The 22053-nt window shown below is 35.3% G+C and overlaps 1 protein-coding gene across 4 annotated transcripts in view; it reads left to right on the forward strand.

The window, feature by feature from the left end:
* Positions 1-22053, forward strand: part of LOC145663896 (uncharacterized) — a 77453-nt gene that overhangs the window by 13972 nt on the left and 41428 nt on the right. For 3 of the 4 annotated variants that reach the window (XM_081730062.1, XM_081730063.1, XM_081730064.1), the window contains exons 2-3: positions 4559-6750; positions 20848-20928. In XM_081730062.1, coding sequence (XP_081586188.1) covers positions 4609-6750; positions 20848-20928 — 2223 coding nt within the window. In that variant the 5' untranslated portion in view covers positions 4559-4608. Of the gene's footprint in view, positions 1-3528; positions 3638-4558; positions 6751-20847; positions 20929-22053 lie in introns of those variants that run through there. The other variant, XM_081730065.1, reaches the window with a different exon arrangement.

The raw sequence follows: 22053 nt of genomic DNA on the forward strand, positions 1-22053 counted from the left end.
TATTCCCTGTAATATGTGTCATGTGAACGGTGCTTTCATTCTGCTAGAGCAGATGCTCCAAAATGATCTTCTATACCTTCCTTGTAGACACCACATTTATGAATTGGTTTTAAAATGTGTATTTGACAAGTGTTGTGTTTCGTTTGCATCTGGACCGGGCGTTCCCCTATTTAAGCATTTTCAGAACGATTGGTCTAAAATTGATTGTACTAACTTTATTCCAGAATTGATGATGATAATGAATTAAGGAACAACAGTTCAGATGTAAGAAATGAAGTACTGAATTTTGCTATCAAACTTGTAGAAGCAGGACACCGCAGGGAAGATTACAGTAAATTTTTAGAACTGACATTCTTGGATGGCATACCTCCTCGAAGAGTTTTCTTTCGCTTGCCTGGAGCAATTCACCATGCAAGGTAGATGGGAAAAGCAATATACTGTTTAAAAATATTTCTCTTTCGCCAACATTTTCGTTTAACGAAGCAAATAGAAACGGGTCTTCGGAGAGCATGAATTTTTCTGATACGACTATATGTCCAAGCTTGATTTAAATGTGACCAAGTATCCCATTCATCATTACAAGACCTGCAATTTTTGAAAGCTTTGTACAGTTATAGGCAAATAGATAATGAATTATCTGAAGTGGCTCTTTCTAAATTTTCTCGACATCTCTGGTACTTGAAGGAGGAATACGTAGCATTGGAGTTTTTTGATGATGAAGTTAACATAGTGGAAAAACAAAAATTGGTTGAAAGAATTAAAACTAAGGAGAAACCGTGAAGCAGCAAGGAGGCTTGACGCAAGGATAATACCATAAAAATTCTTGCGAAAAGAGAAATCAGTGATTTTGATACAACAAACGATTTTTTTCTCGTGAGATTTAAAATACCCAAAGGGTTTCTTGAGTGTGATCCGATTTCATGGTCAGATAACAATGACTATCTTCAAGGAGAGACAATAGTTAAATTCATCTCTGTAATAAACGATGCAGCAGAAAGGGGAGTGAATAACAGAAGATTACAACATCGTTTTTACGAAAAATGAGTATCAGAAACAGTTTCTTTTGCACATAGTGAATTCTCATAGATAATCTTTTCCTAGATGTGACAAAAGTGAACTGTGTAGTATATAAGATTGAAAACCTATTGAAAACTTACCCCAAAGCTACAGTACTACATAAATAAGGGATATTTCAATTTCTTCCATGTTATATTTTTTCTTTTTTCCTCATAATAGTCTATGAATCATCTTGATGGAAAAACTTATTTGTAGTTCATGGGGAAACAAAGATTTAACTTTCTCTAGCAGTTTGTTTCCAGTTTATGTAAAATACTTCCAAAATTCTTACAAATCTGTGGCCCATAACTACAATAAAATAACATTACATCGAAGCATTTCGTTTTTCACACGTAATAACTCTTACAAGATTATTGGTAGCTTGAAAATAATACGAGATTTGTGCTTCTGGGAAAACGCCACCTCAAAATGATATGTAACATGACCCTCTTCCTATTTGAAAATTTTGACCTGAATTCAAGATGGCGGACTTCAAGATGGCCGCCATAATAATGCTATACAAAATTAGGTTGTTCATTTCCTCTAGTTCCATTATCCAAGATATCTTTCCATTCCCTTAAGCCGTTTGTAAATTACAGGAGTTTATTCCAGCTTTTCCCCATATACTATGTATTGTAAACGCATTCAAAATTTTAGGTCGTTTGGGGCACCATTTAAAATTATTCAGTGGATCTAATTTTTCTCGTGGCTTAATTTTGTCCCATATGGAACCATTTTAGGGGGAGAGTCCAAGGAAATTCCTAAAATTATTTTTCCCCATATAAATAAGGACAACCCTAATATATATATATATATATATATATATATATATATATATATATATATATATATATATATATATATATATATATATATATATATATCGGCGTGATATGTATGAAAGTGTGTGTGTGTATTCGTGATTGTGCTTTGCTGTTTTCCCCTACCCACCCTGGAATTGATGTATTGTCCCTTCTCTCATGGAAAAAAATCCTGCGGGCGTCCCGGTGGTGATCCTACCACATCTCAGCGATTCCGAATTTTCGTATCACAGAGAGATATGAATGCCAAATGCTAAACGTAGCTCATTATATTTGCTCCTTCAAAAGTTGCTAAGGGTTTTCAACTTGATTTGTATTGATTTGATTTTTGCATTTAGCGTCCCTTTCAGCATCGAGGCTATATGTAACATAGACCTACAGCTTAACGTTGAATCCGAACCACATCAGCTCCAGCTGGGAATCGAATCCGGGTCTCCCACGCTTACCACCTATCCACGAAGAAGCTCAAGAGGTTTCAATTATCCATTATAAATATTTTTATTGTTAACAGAAAACTGTTCCCCTTATCTTCACATCCCGCTAAAGAAGCACCTAAATGTGTTAAAAATTTTCATCGAATTAAAACTAGCAGTAAAGAAATAAGCAAAAACTTGCCAATTGGCTTATATTTCATCATCTTGCACTTGGAAATTGTCATCCATCTGCTTCATCCTGCAAAACCTAATCGCGAAATATTATTGGTTTTGTTAATTTCAATTTTCAATCATATGAGCATATTGGTTTTGTGTCGCCTTTTAGTATTTTTGTAAAACGAAAAAAAACAACCAAGGAATTACCAGTACTTTATAATGCAAGGTAAAAATCAAAACCTTATTGCATTCTTCTGTCAGTAGGTGGGTGTGACGTGGTTGTTACTGGAAAATTCTGATGTTCATAATACACATAAACAGTCGGCTCTTACATTCCCTTGTTGTTTACGTATTGCTCTTCTTTTCGGTCACGTTGTTAACACATGCTTCATAATTTCTTCATTGAACAAAAGCAAGGCATGTTGGTATGTTGTGATAGAGAAACGTGTACTGGATTTCATTCAGACTAGTCTAGCAGTGAGTCAATCTTTTTCTGTTGATATATAAAAGGTCTGTGATCAATGGGATTTTGTTTCGGACGGAGGGGGGAGGAGGCTTTGCTAATTTTATTTCTGGAAATGTGAAAATTCTGCAAGATATTGACTTACTTTAATATGGTAACCAAAATTTCGGGGGCAGGGTGCTTAAGCCCGGAAGTCCCCCTTAAATACGCCACTGTCTATGATAGTTGGATAAGAAATTTTAAGAGACAAAATGGTGCCTCTCTTGCGTTCCACTTAAAACATTCTCGAATGTCTATAGTCGTCGCGGTCTGCGATGGTGCTGCCGCCTGTGGGATGGCAGACGAAAGTTATTTAGTCATAAATAAACAAATACTTTTTTTTGTGGGGAAGTATGGACTAATGTTAGGTAAGAATATTAATACGTTTATTTACCTTATATATGTTAATAATTATGATTATTATTATAGGATATAACAGATCAAAATTATTTTTAAGAAATGTGTCGGTTGCGTTTCAACCAATGAGGTTTAAGGGGGATTGATAACGAGTTTTCTCGAGCATTAGACGTCAAGATGGCGGAACGTGACTGTCATGATAAAGTGTGCGGAAAGTAGAAAATGCCTAATTGACAGATTTATTATAATTAAGTCGTGGTCAGTGGGTGTGAAGTGGCCAAAGATCTAATGGTTTGAAGTGTCCGATGAAGGTAACAAATTAACGAGAATTCCTGTTTCCGGTGGCGAGGGGTAGCACCTTTAGGGCATAAAGATTGAAGGACATATAACCCTCGTTTATTACTTCGACCTAGCTTAACTATTATAAAGGATACTGCAAGTAAGCTAAAATTTTCTCTTCTATTTCGGATGTTGTTGGGTTTTTCATTGGAACGTAGTTGGTGAGGTGAAGCAAGGCCATGTGATTAGTGTTGAGGTGTTATGAAATACCTAACTAGAAGTTTCGTGGTGTGGTAATGGATCCGTTAACTCAAGTGTAATGATTGGCTGCCATTTTTCAGAACTCAGACTAATTGGCCTTCTCGGTTCAAAACAATATGGCTGATAAGTAAATGCGTTTCCTGAGCTTCCTGACATTTGATCTATTTCTTCTTTAAAGTTGTTGTTTGGGAAATTCAGTCATAAGTTACAATTCTATCTTTCAGTATAATGTTTATAGGTCAGTACAAAACATAACCATTATAAGTTCTATTTGCAGCACACTTTTTTTTAACCCATCGGAGACAAATGTTGGTGAAAATACGTTATATTTGAGGGGGCCATGGTAGCTCAGTGGTAGAGCGTTCGCTTCTGGTGCATGGGGTCCCTGGTTCGATCCCATCTCGCGTCAAATGGACTACTTTACCCATTCAATAGTCTTCGTTTAATGTAGTGAATACATTTCGAAATCAAGTTGCTTATTCACAGAGAAAAACAGTTATGTACGATAATCCTTATCTTGGCTTGAAAGATACATTAATATTGGTTTTGATTATGATTAATTGCGCTCCACTAAATCATCTGTTATTTATAGGGTATTTAAAAAATAGGACCCTGTGTTTAATGTTTTGTGTACATGACTGTGCCACTATTGAACTGCAGCTAGTTATCACAAACTTTTTTTTCCTTTGCAGGTATACATTAACTAGTGCCATAAGATTATAGTGTGTAGAGAGCCTGCAAGATGGCTGTGTCTTCTACAGAAATTCTTTTCGAAGAGGTTCTTAAGGTTCAGAATGCCTTACAAGCTCTCCAGGGCGAACAGTTGATAGATGCCAATATGATATTCGAGAAACTAGAGATGCAGCCGAATGCAGCAGATAGAGTGAATGTAGTTTTGAATGAAATACTACAAGAGTTAGGACTGATGTTTGACGGTAATAGTGCAGTCAATGGAGGTCCTAGTCTACATAGTGAGAACTTAGAGGATGACAAGAACAATCCCAAAAGTCCGGCTTGTAGTGTTATCGAAATTTCGGATGATGAGTCTAGTAATTTCGATCGCGTTGATTTGTGCTCATCTTCGGTTCTTGGCACAACTGTTCCGAATAATAAAGACAATTCCCTTTCAACAGTGGTAACCCCTTCTGCAGAGTGTAGCACCATTAACTTCCATAATGCTTCTAGCACGCCATCTATAAATAAGACTGACTACGTGAACATTCAAGCACCTAGTACTTTAGGAGATACAAACTCTTCTGCGATTACCCAGAATTCAAACACGGGAATGTTTCTATTTGATGTAAACAATAACGATCCTAATAACAATACGGAATTCGATGAATCAGTGATACCTTCAGGGAGTTCTGAACAATCAAATGTCATGAAAGGGACCGTATTTCCCAATGTGTTAGATGTTTCAACCGCGAGTGATGTACCGGATCTTGCGAACGAAGTCATCGTTCTTGATGATAGCAGTTTTAATGACCAATATGATGTTCACGACGTACTTTTAGAAGAAGCGAGAATAATTCAAAGGAGGGTGCCACACAAGCCGTTCGAGGAAATCTACGCCTATTTGGAGGCAAACATAGATTCTCAGAACAGACTTGCAGTTGTTTTAAACGAATTTATTCAAGCGGAAATTGCAGCGGGTAGAACTCAGGTTGAGGTACCGTTTGTAAATAGTCTAAATCAAATGGGTGAAAGTCACTCAGTTGAACCAGAGAAAAAGCTTGATGATAGCGACAGTAACGCTAAAGCTGAAAACAAAAATGCTACAGTGGAAAGATACAATTGCAGTGGATCGTGGGAAGTTAATGATACTAATGAGAATGTCCATAGTGAAGGTTCGGAATTGGATATACTAGCACCAGTGGTAGAGATCGAAGTTGCTGAAGCAACTGACAAAGGTGATAACTCAAGCGAGGCATCAGGAAGTAGTGACAACAATGGGAAAAGGAAACAGCTAGTAGATTCTAATCTTTCCCCTAGCAAAAAAGTCAAAACAAATAACAATGAAACAATAGAAATAGATGATGATAGTGTATCTGATATCGAGAACCAAGATCCTAAAGCGAAAGTAGATGAGCATCTTCAAATGTTGTGGGAAATGTTTCCCAACCTACACCCGACATACATCCAGCGGGTGTATGGAAGGATGCTAAAGGATAGATCTTTTGATGATATTGTAGCTGCACTTGTTGATGATGAAGCGGCATCCAATTTAGAACCGCCAGTGATTGAATCACCTGTGATATCTGAACCAGCGACTTTTCCTGATGATCTTGTGGATTCCGATGATAGTGAAGAAGAGGAAGCTCCAGTTCCTGAAAGTACGAGTGTGGAACCTGAAGAAGAGAAGGAACCTGCCGAACAGGTTGATTTGGAGGAACAATACAATACGCTGTTAAAAACGTTACCTGATGTTGATCCGGATCACTTGCGACAATTCTGTAATCAGTGCAAAGGCGACCCTAGTGAGTTGCAAAAGTTTATCACCCAGATTTTAGAAGGTAAAGTCTCGTACCCTACACGCAGAGATGCTGAAAAGCGAAAAGAATTGGAGAGCGTTCGCTCGAAATTTTTAGAAAATTTTGATATAAAGGAATTCCTTGAAGCTTTTCCAGAGCCCGAAAAATATTTTTACGACAAAACACGTGTCGTTAGTCAATTATATAAGGATCATGCCCTCGCGTACTTACGAGCCAAGTATAAACGAATGTCGGGAAAAGTTCTTACTGAAAGACTGGCTGCCAATAACTATTTACTTTGCCCAACGGTGAAAGATTTGGAAGCTCGGAAGGGCAAAACTAGTCGTAGAAGTCGTCAGTGCAAGTATGATTATAAAACGCCTGAGTATGTGCACATTCCATTTCTGCATGAGGTAAGTTTTGTTACGTAAGGTTTGCCTAGCTTAAATTATATATACATCAAAAGTTTTTTTAGTCGTAATTGTTTAAATTACATGAAATAAGCAGTGAATGTTTTATTTATTTTCTTAGTTAGAAGGAATGAAATCATGAAATGAAAGACCAGAAGCGAAGCGGAAGAAATATTAATAGCAGTGGTTCTCAAAATTGTTGTTAGCATGTCCCACTAAAATATTAAAAAGTATTTGGCCTAATTTTGCTCAAATATACATTGTCATTCTACGAAATGGCGGTGTGTTTCAAACCAATTAAATGTTGTAAATCGTATTTCAAATTTTTCCATAGAAAAGTATTACAAAGCTAACAGTATTCCCAACGCAATGCATGTCCTACCCCTTGACAGCTTTTGACTCACCCATTCTCTTTCCATCCTAAGCCAGTTATCTGACTGCACAACAGGGCAGGGCTCTGAGTAACCACTTACTCTTCTTATTAACAAATGCTTCCAATTTTCAGTTCCTGAATGGTACTTACTGTACAACATATGTTTCTGCATCAAAATAAAATTTTCATTATTAAAAGGAAAAACTCGTGACCCACCAAAAAACGGTCGGCGACCCACACTGAGTTATAGTGTAAAGGAGAAATTCTGTGAAAAGTAAACCTTGCGAGGTCGAAATCGACTTTGTTGGCCGAACTTGGCAGCGAAGTGGGGAATATCAAGAAACGAGTTTAAGCAAAATTTGAAGTGCTACCGAACATAAAAACGGGCACAGTGGCCAAAAACATGTTTGATCAGAATAAGTCAGAACAATGTGTTTGAAGTCTGAAAAATTTCAGTGTATTTGTAAAACTGCTTTCAGTGTATTTGTAAAACTGGTCAAGGAATGCAAAATAAAAACAAATTAAGAGAAACCGGGAAGAAGTAAGCATCCGTTGTAGGGTAGGCTTCTCATGGCCGTATTCAGCAGACTTCACCATTGTATTTCTCTTAAAATTAAGCGCAGTCTGATATATTAAATAACCCTCTTCGTATTTAAAACAATCGAGTGAGATACAAGATGGCGGCCATGATAGTCATACCTTTTAATGGATATGTATTTCCTCAAGATGTCTATTAATGTGATTTAGTTTTCCATCCCTTTACTCGTCTTACAAATACACTGAAATTTTCAGACTTAATACATAATTGTTCTGGTTTATTCTAATCAATCAGGTTTTTGGCCATTGCGCCCGTCGTCATGAATCTCTTTTCTTGATATTCCCCACGTCGCTGCAAAATTTGGTCAGCAAAGTCTATTTCGACCTCGCAAGATTTGCTTATGAGCTGTGTATGTGAAATGAAATCAAGTATATGGTCATGATAATTAAATTTATAGTAAACTGGGATAACATATAATCATAAGAAAAAGGAAAATTAAGTCCTTAATCCAGTGAATACTTTTCTACATTTAAAATAATGTAACCCAACACGTGTTTAGACCGATTAAAGTATTAAATTAGCCAGGTAAGGAGCCATTATTCTCATGTTAAGTAATACTAATAATAATGGAATTTACATAATACTCCACAATTAAGAGTCAAAAAATGCCTAGAATTACAAAGGATGTTCAAAAAGTTTTGCACAATGGTCTCTAATTTTTTTATTTGTTGCAGGAGGAGAATGAAATTTTTGCGAACATACTTGGAACTTTAGCTATAAATTGGTATATAAAAGCATTTTCTTTTATTTACAGGTGAGCCATAATGGACCGTGAAGTAGATGTCAGGTTGCGACAACGGTCGCTGATGGAGTTCCTCTTCAAGACCGGTGATGACTCTGCCACATCGATTCACAGGAAGTTGCTCCCTGTTTATGGGGAGGACACATTGGATCGCAGCAGTATCCAGTAGTGGTTGTAGAGGTTTAAAGAAGGTGATTTCTCTCTACTGGTAGACCATCGACGCTAGTGAGTGATGTGAATAAGGAGACCATTAATCAAATCATCCAAAATGACAGATGTGTGACGACACGACAGCTTGCTGAAATGACTGGTTTGCCATTGGGTAGTGAGGTATCAGTGGTACAGAAAAATCTGTGCACGTTGGGTGTCTAGATTATTGACAAGAGAAATGAAAGAGTTGAGGAAGGATGTGTGCGAGGGTCTCATGACGACCTTTACTGAAGAGTGGAAACAGTGTTTTGACAGCGTCATTACCCAGGATGAAACATGGTTGTTTTTGTCCGAACCTGAGAGCAAAACACGTCTGAAGGCCCACCTGCGCAGTAAAACATTTGATAGTTAGAAAGACCTTATTTCCTGTGTCAAGCGATAGTGTAAACGTCAATCCCCAGAATTTTACCAAAGTGCATTTACATCATGGAAAGAACGTTGGACCAGATGCGTCACAGCTGATGGATTCTACATTGAGTAGGCTCAGTATATAGCTAAATGTTCCAAGTATGTTCACAAAAAATTTCTCCTCCTGCAAATATATATATAAATTTTTTGAACACCCTTTGTAATTCGTGCTCAAATAGAAAAGAAAGAAAAAAGACTGGCCATTCTCTTTCAACTTTTGAGAACTAAACAAATTAATAATTAGAACTAGCTGAACCTGCGCTCTCTAGACAGCGCATCATTTACATATGAACATGATTGTTGTCATTCCTCACAACATCTGTACATGTCCCTTTACAGACACAAGTGAAAGACGTCTTGATAAGGTCTCTACTGAAGACCTTAAAGTCGCAAGTTTCTGAGAAAAACAGTGTCAATGTATTATTACTATTATTATTAGAATGACAGAAGAAGGAAAGAAAAAGAGACATAGTCGAAGCTGTTGATAGGAACAGAAGAGAGATACTTTATGTCAGATTCTTTTTTTAGGTTTACACATGAACGTAATATTATTATTATTTATGGGTTAACAGATAGAATTATTATTTTATGAGAACAAGAAATGGAGTATAAATATTTGTTAGCTGGTAGCAGTAATGAATTTTGTTTCGTCCTTCTTCTAGATAGGTTGAGTTGATTTTGAGTTTAACGTCCCTTTCAGCAGCAAGGCTATATGAGACGGGACATACTGATTAACATGGAATCTGAAACACGAGCTCCTGCCGGGAATCGAACCCGGGTCTTTTTCTAGGTAGGAAGGTGAGGTGACACTTTGAATAGAATCGTTCTTGTGACTAGAGTTGTAAGTTCGATCACTATGTGTAGTTTGTGTTATTCCTTTAATGCTTTATCAACATTGCATGTAGCGTTAAATTTAATAATAACTTGTTGGCGAAATCACGTGTAAAATTTGGAGACCGAGTTAGTTGTGTAAATTCGCACACAGATCAAGCTAACGGAGCCAGAGTAATGTGCGTATGTCTGTTGAACAAAGAAATCAGTTTCTCTGCTCTGGCCATTCTCCCTCGTAGAGTATTTGATAGGAAGGTGATCTGAAGAACTTGTAGTCCACGGATCGATTCCCGCGCAGAACAATTTTTAATTCTTGAGCACGAGTAGAAAAGAAAAAAAACTAATCGAGACGCATGAAATTTAGAGCAAACAAGTAAGACCGAACTAAAGGTGATTTGTTTAAGAACAATAAAATGGAGGAAAGTTGTTTTGTCTGTGTATAGGGATGGAGTATAAATTAAAGAAACTACACTTCTGTCCTCAATTTCTGTCGCGTGTCTTTCAAAATTACATAAATAGAAATAACTCTCTTATGATAGGAAATGTTAAATATTTTCTTAGAAATATGCAGAAAAAGGAAACCACATATTTCCCAATATATATATATATATATATATTTCTGTAAAAAAATTAAGAAATAAAAGAAATCTCGGAAACTCATCCTCAAATTCTAAGTTCCATTTTCGTAAGTGTTGCAAACGCGCGGCGAAATTTACAGAGAGAGAGGGGGATTTTTATGCTTTATTAGAATTACAAAGTAAATCTTTCATAATGTTAGTTACTATACATATTGCATAGCTCTAATAATAATAGATATTAAACATTTTATACGTAAACAAACAAATAAAAGGAAATAAGCCACAAAATACGCGAAGCGATCATACAGTTTGTGGTAGTGATTTTCTAATATGCGTTTACTACGAGAATGAATCTTAACATACCTTCGTAGAGAAGACGGTTGTCGCACGCTCCCCCAATATTTTGTTTTTATCCACGATCACCAGTTCGAATCCCATACCCTACTCTTCCTTTTGTTTTTAAGTAAAGCTTGATTCTGTCAATTTCTTAAACAGCAATGTTTTGTTCTAATAATGTTGCTTAGTATTATCGTCTTCATTCTGTTTATTTGAATATCTCCAAATAATCCAGAATTACGTCCTTTAAATAAAGTATTACAATTATAAAGAATTTTATAAAAAGAGGAAACTTCCTTTCTAATCATTATCCTAGTCAGAAGGGGAAACTTATAAATATTTGAAATAGTAATTAACATATGACTAAACTTTAATGAAACATTACTAAAATAAAACATTTACTCCGAATAGTCTCTGCAAGAAATTTGTAGAAAATGGACAGAAATAGTGAACATAAACTCTTGTCAATTAAAAGTGTAGTAGCGATAGCTCTATACCTAAGTAGAATATTCACTCTTTGCTTCATAAAAATAATAAACATTTTACAAAAATAATGATCTTTTGGCTGTACCGCAAATCTTTTACTAAATAAATAAATAAATAAAATACATATTATGTATCATTTAATCACTGTGACTCGATAGCTGCTTGCGAGGGAGAAGATAATGAATATTACTACAAACTGTTACAAAGTTAGGGGCCGCAAGTGGCCCAATGGAAGCCGGTGGGTGTAGCTGAGCAGCCTGAGGTGTTAAACTGTAGTATTGTCAACGGCTCGAGCCTCACGGTTGAGTCACCACCGAGCCGAACCGAGAAGTGATCCGAGCTCACACCTCACCCTACCGAGCTGGCTCGAGTCCTCGGCTCAGTTGGACGAAACCGAGCCAAACCGGTCGCTCATCACAACCGAGCCAATGGCTCACTTAAGCTGAGCCGAACCTAGCCGGCTCGAGGTGTTGGCTCAGTTGAACCGAGTCGAGCGGGTTGACGTCATTATTAGACTGATGATCGTGAGGTTTTCGAGTCCCTCTGTGTAGGAAGGGAAGAATTTTAATTGTCCTCGAATTCGATGTTTCTGAATTCATGTCCGAGTCGATTCTAGGAGTCCTGAAATGTGATTGAAATAGAGAATAAGTCAGGAAGTTAAAAAATGTATAGCGGTCACCTCTGGTACATAGAGTCCCTGGTTCGATCTCTGCTAGCGCTAAGTGAACTTTGTGGTGGACACAGTGTGTGTGGGGGGGGGTCTCGGGATTCTCTTGTTTTTCTCCACTTTCTTTATTCAACCATTTCATTGATTTCTCATAACCACCGCCTCCGTTATCCTAGTCGGCATAACTATGGGACGTAAAACTTAGGTTGCTTTTTGTTTTTGTTATTAGTGGTGAATGTAAGTAAAGTACTGTAAATAATTGTGAATAGAATTTTGTATCCTCAGATAAAATATTAGCTTTCAACCCTTCTCATTGGTCTAGCAAGTTGCACGTGGCCTTTGGTGTATGCGGTTCCGGGTTCTGTTCCCGCTAGAACACAAAAAATTACCTTTTCATTTACTCTTATTAATTGTCTATCATTTTTAACCTGAAGAGCATAAACGTGAAACATTAAACTAAATAATTCCGTTTCAATATTGTCCAGTGATTTCATTGTCTCAATCATCAGTTGTTGCGATCATGGTATATACTACCATATGTATACAATTGGCTTGTCGCAGCTAATCCGAATTTGAACGTAGTCTTCGTTGTTGTTCAAAGATTCAATGCTTGTTTGTGTTAATTCTTCACTACTGCTGTGGCAGGCTGTCTTTCCTTTAGGTAGTTACCTGCGTGGAACCATCTAAGCACTAGCTTGTGCTCGTGCCTACGTGTTCTGTGTTGTGCTTAGCACAGTAGACTTAATACGAATAAAGCAATATTTTTCTTTCTACATGAAGTCTTATCACACAAATCAAATATAGGTGAATGTATTTAGAAACGACAAAGTTTTCACACCTCATTCACTACAGACAAACTTCTATTAACCAGTTTTGATTGCTGGCAAAAGCTAGTGTTTTATACTGAAAATTGACATTAGGTTCACTTTCGGTATGAGACTTATAAACTGTGCTATGCATAAGTATCTAAAGACTTATAGAACTGCAATGTCCATTCGTCCGTCCATCATGGGAAACACGGTAAAAGATAAAGAGATAACGGATCTTGCAATCGATTCACCGTCCCAAAGGTAGGGTTTCATCTCCCCTGTTTACTCTGTTGAAATCGGAATTTGTTCAAGTTAATCGTTTCCGGTTTCAACGTTTATCTACATAGAACAAAATGCTTGTTAGATAACAGCAAGCGGTTTTCTGCAAACAATTCAAAGCAACGTATCATGACAGTGGCGAACACTACCAAAACCGCTTGTTGTTACCTAATGACCATTTTGTTAAACTCAAAATCAACTCAACCTATCTAGAAGAAGGGCGAAACAAAATTCATTACTGCTACCAGCTAACAAATATTTATACTCCATTTCTTGTTCTCATAAAATAATAATTCTATCTGTCAATTCATAAATATAATAATATTATTACGTTCATGTGTAAACCTAAAAAAAGAATCTGACATAAAGTATCTCTCTTCTGTTCCTATCAACAGCTTCGACTATGTCTCTCTTTCTTTCCTTCTTCTGTCATTCTAATAATAATAGTAATAATACATTGACACTGTTTTCCTCAGAAACTTGCGACTTTAAGGTCTTCAGTGTAGAGCTCTGTCGACGACAACACACAGGACATGGTTTATAAAAAGACCGAAAAACATTATTCACTAACTTATTGTCAACGGTTTGAACTACAAGAAATGATCCTATTTGTTTGCGATAATGTGAATACAAAAGTGAAATGTTGTTTCTACACAATTTCCTTTTCTCGGATGACTGGACAATTAAAAAAAAAAAAAAAAAAAAAAAAAAAAAAAAAAAAAAAAAAAAAAAACTTTCTATTGTTGTAAAGAAAATAAGAAGTATGCCTTCAGGGGGGATCGATCTTAAGGCCACATGAACTTGAGCCCATGGTGTTACCGATTACACCATCAAGACCTGCTTGCAAGGAAGCGCTACATTCATTGATTTGTCGAAAGAGTCCAAGCACTTGGGTTTTATTGCGTTCACTCTGTTTTTTGTACAATGCACGAAAAAACAAATACAAAATTTTTCGCCACGATGCCCAGGAATCCTGTTTTAACTGATCAGCAAATAGGAAGCTACTGGCGAAATGATAATGGGGTAATGTGTATTATTTTATTTTCATAGCAGCAAGGGCAAGATACTATCCCGCAGAAAACATGCATTTATTTGTTTGACTGAGTTGTCCGCACGAACGTACGCAGATGTTAGGTCATACGACATGAGGCATAATTTGCGATAAGACGAAATCAGGCCACTTGGGAACGCTAGTTCTGATAATTTAGCGAAGAGTGAGTGGAAGTTGGCTACTGTGGTATAATGTTTATGGTGGCAACAATCCTTGAAAACCGAGTCAGAGAATTGAGAAGAATGAGAAATTATAAATATTTATTTTGAAAATTTTAACAAAGATCCATATGATTGTTGCAAACATATTGATTGAGCAATAAAAGAAATGTGTATAACCGAAATTTAAGCTGCCATGGACTACAGGGAGCGGAACTAGGGAAGAGTAAGCTTTTTGTGCCGCCGAAATGAAAGACAGTAATGACTGTGAAATTGAATATTTTGTAAAGAGTGAAAGTAAGCAAACCAAACGTAATCTACCAACCAACTATGAAAAACCATAAACAATGGCCATCTGAAACGCAGTGTTGCCAATTCTGTATGAAGTTGATATCTCAGAAATTTCAAAATAAAATAGCAATTTGGACACTGGGAGAACGCATAAGTAACAGAAAAGATAATAGGAAAGACTGATTACACATGCGTAAAAGGAATGGACGGTATTCGTGCGTGAATATCGCACGCTATAGAAGAAGAATAGAGAACAACGCTCACCCGTTGTAGTTTAACTGCAGTTGACGTGAAGGTCGATAATAAATGCGTGGTCAACACAAACATTTCTCGCAGTGAACACAGCGGATGAAAGGAAGTTGGTTACACGCGTCCTTGAATCATTCCTCTGTAAGCCATGTTTCGAAACAATATTCGGAAAGTGTTTGAAATGCCCGTAGGTTTTCTCTGAAGTGGCCACATTTGAAGAACACAAAACATCAAATTTTTTAATCACCTTGCGAAAAACTGACAATGAACAAATAACTGAAGTCAAGGACACGGTCTCGCATTACTACGCTTTAGTACTGGATGAGAAGAGCAATGTATCGGTGATTAACTAAACTATTCACAGGAATCAGCTTCATATGGATCTCAACACCGTCAGGAACTGTCACGTTGTAAAGATCCTCGTTCTTGTTTGCAGCCCAGAGTCAATCCAAAGGAAAACAACCTGTAATGCTGCAAATCAGGCCATAGTACTTGCTCCAGGGAGATTTGCAAATTGCATTTGGTCGTATTCCCTTATGTACTTGCAAAGGTTTTCACAGGGAATTCAGCAGTCATGTTCTGTGGGAAGTAACCGTTGGGCTTCGAAGCAAGAACATACATGTGTAGAAGCAGTGTTCTATCCGTTCCAATCACCAGCACAATTATATATGAATATGTCATGGTGACGCTTGAACCAATGTACAGAAGCGTTCTAATACCGTTTCAAGTAGTCCTAGACCACGAAGCAAATATGGCTTAGTGCATTGTCATGAGATGCAGCTTCCAATTGACGACACTGGGTTGATCCTTCCTTTCAAACTTTACAGCGCTTCCACGTAGAAAGCACCCATGAACCACATCGTTAGCGTTAAAGAAAACAGTGAGCATGGCTTTGGTCTTGACCTGTTTTTTTAATAAATGCTGCTGCGTGCCATTCAGCACTTTGAGTCATACTCAAATACTCACGTGCTGTTGTCGGTCGGTTATCACATGTTTTGGCACAGATTTTTCTCACCTGTGTACAGATCCGTAAACTTACACTGTACGGCCGCATCGATCAATTCAATGCTGCAATGCACATAAACTGTCTGTTTAGCTGGTAAGTTTTTAGTGTCTGATACTGGGCGATGTCCCAGATATTCCTTCACAACCAGTACTAGCATTTGATGACGATGTATCGTGATTATCGATCAAATAAATCCACACCGGATTTACAACCTGATTACTTACTGATAACAACTCAACCTTAGATTTATTAATAATTTCTCGGACCACCTCACTACTTCCCAAGGGCACATATCTATTCAATTCAAGAAATCGCAACATACGATTACCAATGTCCAAAACAGCCTTAGGACGTAAAAATGGCGTACCCAGAAGAAGATCACGTGGCAAACCACTACCCACCACCAGATCAATTTCAAAGTTAAGACCTCACATTCGTAATGGCAGAGTAACTTCCATAAGTTGGAATACACTTTGACCCATCATAGAATTAAATTTGACTGTTTCAATGTCCTTTCGCTTAATTACAATTTCCTAATTTATTAACCAATTCGAAAGACTCCAAACAAACTGGCTCCAGTCAACACAAACAGCATCTGAGTTATATCCAATATCACCCAATATAAAACCAGCTGAAGCGTTCGAATCACTTGAAGGAATTTTCAGTCCTACCACCGATTGAACCACTGACCGGATCCCTTGAAGATCGATATTTGTTTTCACAATTACCAATACGCCTTTCGTTACCTTTATTATATTTATCTAATTTATTATTCATATGCTTTGAATCTTTATTTCTCTTTTCAGAAGAAAGACTATTCCAATTGTTGCATGCCTTTCAAAATTCTTACTGTCATTCTTAAAACCCGTATTATTTTTTTCCCTCGTGCTTAACAGAATTAATATTATTACAATTGCTGGAATTATATTGAGATCTACCCTTATATGTAGCCTTATAACTCCCGGACATAGTGGGTTGAACATTAATAGCAGCAAAAGTTCTAGCGTTTTTATATTTATTTGCACTAAGCTCAGCAAATTCTCTTTAGATACTTTATAGCGATCGAATTTTTCAACTAAATGTCTCATTTCTTCAATGGATCTCGGCATTATGTATCCAAAATACTTGAACCTATACTCCGGGTTCATACCATAACATAAAATATGTATAATTTCTGTTTCAGAATTTCCTACTTTTAATACCTTAACTGCATTAAACACTCTTATCAATATAATCTAATATGCCTTCATTTGCTTGCATTATCTTATAAACTCTGATGTTAACCAAATTACTACGTAATATCATAGAAATAAACTTGAAAACCAGACAATGTCTTAATTCAATCCAAGACAGTTGACTACCAATGCCATGCATAATTTCTGTATATAAGCGACCTGAAACAGTTTTAGTTTTAACAGAAACAGCATATAGCAACATTCTCAAAGGAAAATTATAATGAAAAATGAGATCATTAATCGTTAATAAAAGTTCAAAAACCTGAAAACCATTTGAGCCATCAATGACGAAGTCTTTTATCAACAATTTTACTTATTTGATTAAAAATGTACTTATCTATATACATATGCATTGATTCAGAAGAGTTTCCAACCCTAACGTTATTTTGATAATCATTTACTTGATTACAATTTAAACATCTTGACTGAGTCCACATCATCTAAATTTCCATATTTACTTTTGATGTCATATTTTTGATTCAGATTATTTTCAATCCTAGAATCAATTTCATTCTGATTACCCAAAAGATTAGAATATGTTAAGGGGTTCCATAATTCCCATAACCTCCATGTGCCATAGTTTAAAAACTTCCTTTATTACATGCCACACAAGGACAAGTTCCTTTTTTTTTTTTTTCCTTTTTATTTTCAATTTTTTAGTGTCATTCAAATTTTCTGGGCAAAATTCTAAATACGGATTATCTGACCCCATTGAATTCATATTAGGTATTCGATTCCCAAATTCTCTCTGACTATTATATTGTTCCAAGTTTTTAATTCCAGTTCTATCATATTTTACTTCAGCACACACAAAAGAATCTGACATCCTATTTCCTGACTTACCAGCACATACCACACTACTAAGCTCATTCAGGTCTACTGTAGATCTTAATTCTGTATCATTAATTTTGGCATCAGATAAGAAAACAGTTATTTCTTGAACATCTCTAGGTTCAATTTTATTTTGTTTTTGCTTGTTTTTCTACAAAGTTAGGTTGAACAGAATATTTCCTATCCTCAAGCTTACCGTGACGAATTGTATTTAACTTTCCTAAAAAGGCATCATTATTGTCCTCATGAATCCTTAACTCCTTAAGGCCTTACACCTCTTGAACTCACAATTCTATCGTTTCTTTTCCTATTTCAACTATCTAAAAAAATTTGTATTCCAAGAAAACGTCAATTTAAATAGCATAGGAATTTCTTCACCCTCCTTTAGACCCCTCCAAAAAAAAAATATTCACTTTCGGCAATTTTCCTGTCGGTTAGTCCAGGAAGGCTATAATCATGCCAAATTTCATCATTCTAATCCTGCTGGAAGTGCCTAAACATTGTGGGGTGTAGAAGACGTCACATTTAAATAACATGGGAAAGGTTTTTCAGTTCCCCATAAAATCACTCTACGTTTGGAAACTTTAATTTTTCTGATGAATCGTAGGTAACGGTAACGAAAACTTACAAGCATACCGAATTTCAAGTTTTTATTCCAATTCTAAGTACCTAAAACATGAAGTTATAGGTCCAAAAAAGGCGTATTTAAATAACATGGGGAAATTTTTCATCCACTCTTTAGACCCCTGAAAAATTAAAAATATTCACTTTTGCCATTTTCCTGTTGGTTTGTCCCGAAAAGCTACAATTGTGTCAAATTGAATCATTGTAGTCCTACAGGAAGTGCTCAATAATTTGGGGGTGTAAAAGATGTCCCATATAAATAACATGGGAAAGATTTTTCAGTTCCCTATAAAACCACTCTAAAGTTGGATTTTTTTTTTTTAATTTTTGCTGATTTACTTAGGTAGTGCTAACGAAAACATACAAACATACCGAATTTCAAGTTTTTATTCCAATTCTACATAAGTACCTAAAACATGAGATTGTAGGTCCAAAAAATGCCCATTTAAATAACATAGGGAAATTCTTCATTTCCTCTTTAGACTTTCTAAAAATTAAAAATATTCACTTTTGGCAATTTTCCTGTCGGTTTGTTCCGGAAAGCTGCAATCATGCGAAATTTAATCATTATAGCCCTACAGAAAGCGATTAATAATTATGTCAGCTCATGTAGTTTTGTATATAGTTAGGATATAATGTAATGTATTCCAAGATAGCTACGGAAATATCTTGTTATGTATATGTGTGACAACAATAATACAATTTCGAAATTTTAGAATTCCTAAATATTACTCAAATTAACTGGGTTATTTACATTAGATATAAATGTAGTGTTGCAAACAGTCAGTCAGCTACTTTCTTAAATAGTATTATTAATAGTAATAAACAATCCTATTAGTAATAAACAATGCTTCTCAGCAACTTCCATTCATTCATCAAATTATTCAAAAATCTACGTTAGACCCTAGTTGTTTCAAAAGTATCTTTCGTACAACATTATAACCAACCTAATCGACTTATCAGAAACCCATCTCAGTAACTGTTGCATATCAAATTCTTTTGTTTATTCAATATAACATAATTCTTTTGTTTATTCAATATAACATAATTCTTTTGTTTATTCAATATAACATTTCTTTTGTTTATTCAATATAACATAATTCTTTTGTTTATTCAATATAACATAATTCTTTTGTTTATTCAATATAACATAATTCTTTTGTTTATTCAATATAACATATTTCTTTTGTTTATTCAATATAACATAATTCTTTTGTTTATTCAATATAACATAATTCTTTTGTTTATTCAATATAACATAATTCTTTTGTTTATTCAATATAACATAATTCTTTTGTTTATTCAATATAACATATTTCTTTTGTTTATTCAATATAACATAATTCTTTTGTTTATTCAATATAACATAATTCTTTTGTTTATTCAATATAACATAATTCTTTTGTTTATTCAATATAACATAATTCTTTTGTTTATTCAATATAACATAATTCTTTTGTTTATTCAATATAACATATTTCTTTTGTTTATTCAATATAACATAATTCTTTTGTTTATTCAATATAACATAATTCTTTTGTTTATTCAATATAACATAATTCTTTTGTTTATTCAATATAACATAATTCTTTTGTTTATTCAATATAACATAATTCTTTTGTTTATTCAATATAACATATTTCTTTTGTTTATTCAATATAACATAATTCTTTTGTTTATTCAATATAACATAATTCTTTTGTTTATTCAATATAACATAATTCTTTTGTTTATTCAATATAACATAATTCTTTTGTTTATTCAATATAACATATTTCTTTTGTTTATTCAATATAACGTAGCTCATTAAGGTTCAACCAGCATCTGTGACTGCTTGAGGAGGAGGGGGGGGTAGGTGACTCAGTGGTAGAGCACTTACCCCTGGTGTGTGCGGTTTCTGATTCGATCTCCAACCAAGCAAGTTTCTGGTGTACAATATCCTGTACGTGAGATTTCTCGGGGTACTTCCACTTTCTCATTCCACCAATTCTTCCATTATCATTCACTTGCCTTACTCGTCTCCCTTAGCCTAAACGGCATAATCGTGGGACGTTAAAGTGAAAGATTTCATTCAGGCACTCAACAAATACTTCTGTTGCAAATTTTCTCACGCATATATCTTAGCCAAAAATTTGAATTGTGTAGGTAAAATATACACAAATATTGATCCATTTAGCAGTATAAAGAAAGATACAGTGAGGGAAGTAAACGAAAAGAACACTTGGAAAATGGGGTAGTTTTTTTTTTTTTTTTTCCTTTTGTAGCTTAAAGTTGTTTTTGTGAACATTGGTTGAAAAATAGTTTAAAGTCTTGCTAATTATTTATTGACCTTTTATAGGTTGCATTTCTCGAAAACCAAGAGAGAATATGTAAATATTTGAAAGATCGAGAAGAAGCAAGGAAAGTGGCCCTTGAACAGGTTAGTATTTTAGTCTATAGCGTATACATGAATTTAATATTTAATTCATTTTTCATAGTCTTCGGCAATAGTTCTTAATCATGTTTGTATCCTGTTTCTGATTTCACTTCTATGCAGTGAAAGAAAATAAAAACTTGTTGCTTTAGTTGCGTTAAATCCTATTCGGATCAATATTTGAACTGGTATTTCGTTTGCTAATGAACATTCTGCGGGCATCGTCTGGGCTTCAGCTTCTTCTTGCAGGTCTGGGCTTCAGCTTTTTTTGTTATTGCAGGATTCCTACTATTCAGGGAAATCAGGGAAAATGGAAAGCTTAGGGAAAAGGACTGGAAATCAGGGAAATTTTATAAAATATATTTTTTCTAACATTAATTGTACACCAGTTTAAGCACAATGATCACGATATGGGACGTTGCACAGATTTTTATAGGAGATAGGTGGAATGTACGTATGAGCAATTGATTACTACTTGTCTCTATAGAATAAATGTTCTTATATATAAATATTCACCGTTATTTATTCCTTATTTATATGTCAACGTTGTCCGACACCTGTCATGAAAGTCAGGAATTTCCTGTCAAAGGTCAAGGAAAGTCAGGGAAATAAATTTCTTTAGATCAGTAGAAACCCTGTCTTTTTAAAATTTAGTACGTAAAATTTTACATCAAAACTTTGGGAGAAAACACTTAAAATATTTAATGACTTAAAATATTTATTAGAATGTTCCTGTTATTTTATTCAGGCACAAACAACAAAATGACAGCACATTCTAGTAATGGGCGCTGTCAAATATTCTTTTTTTTTTTTTTTTTTTTTTTCTTCACATTTTTTAAAAAATATAAAATCTTACGTATTCAGTTTTAAGATGGTAACAAAAAAAAGTTATGTAGGACAGGTATATCAAACTTGCGGCCCTTGACTAATTTTTTCTGTGGCCTTCGGTTCATCTCGAGAAAGTAAAGAAAGAGGGGAAAATTGTTGGAAATAGATCGTTTTCAGTCTAAAATCAGGTGTAAAAGTGAGAGGGAACGCGGGGAGTCGTTCCCCCACTTCCTAAAAATTACAATGGGCTAGATAGGCACGGAGGACAGTATGACGTCATGCGCCCCCCCCCCCCACACACAC

This window comes from Thermobia domestica, chromosome 11 (assembly GCF_964235325.1).
Source record: "Thermobia domestica chromosome 11, izTheDome1.hap1.1, whole genome shotgun sequence".
In the NCBI taxonomy this organism is placed as follows: Eukaryota; Metazoa; Arthropoda; class Insecta; order Zygentoma; family Lepismatidae; genus Thermobia; species Thermobia domestica.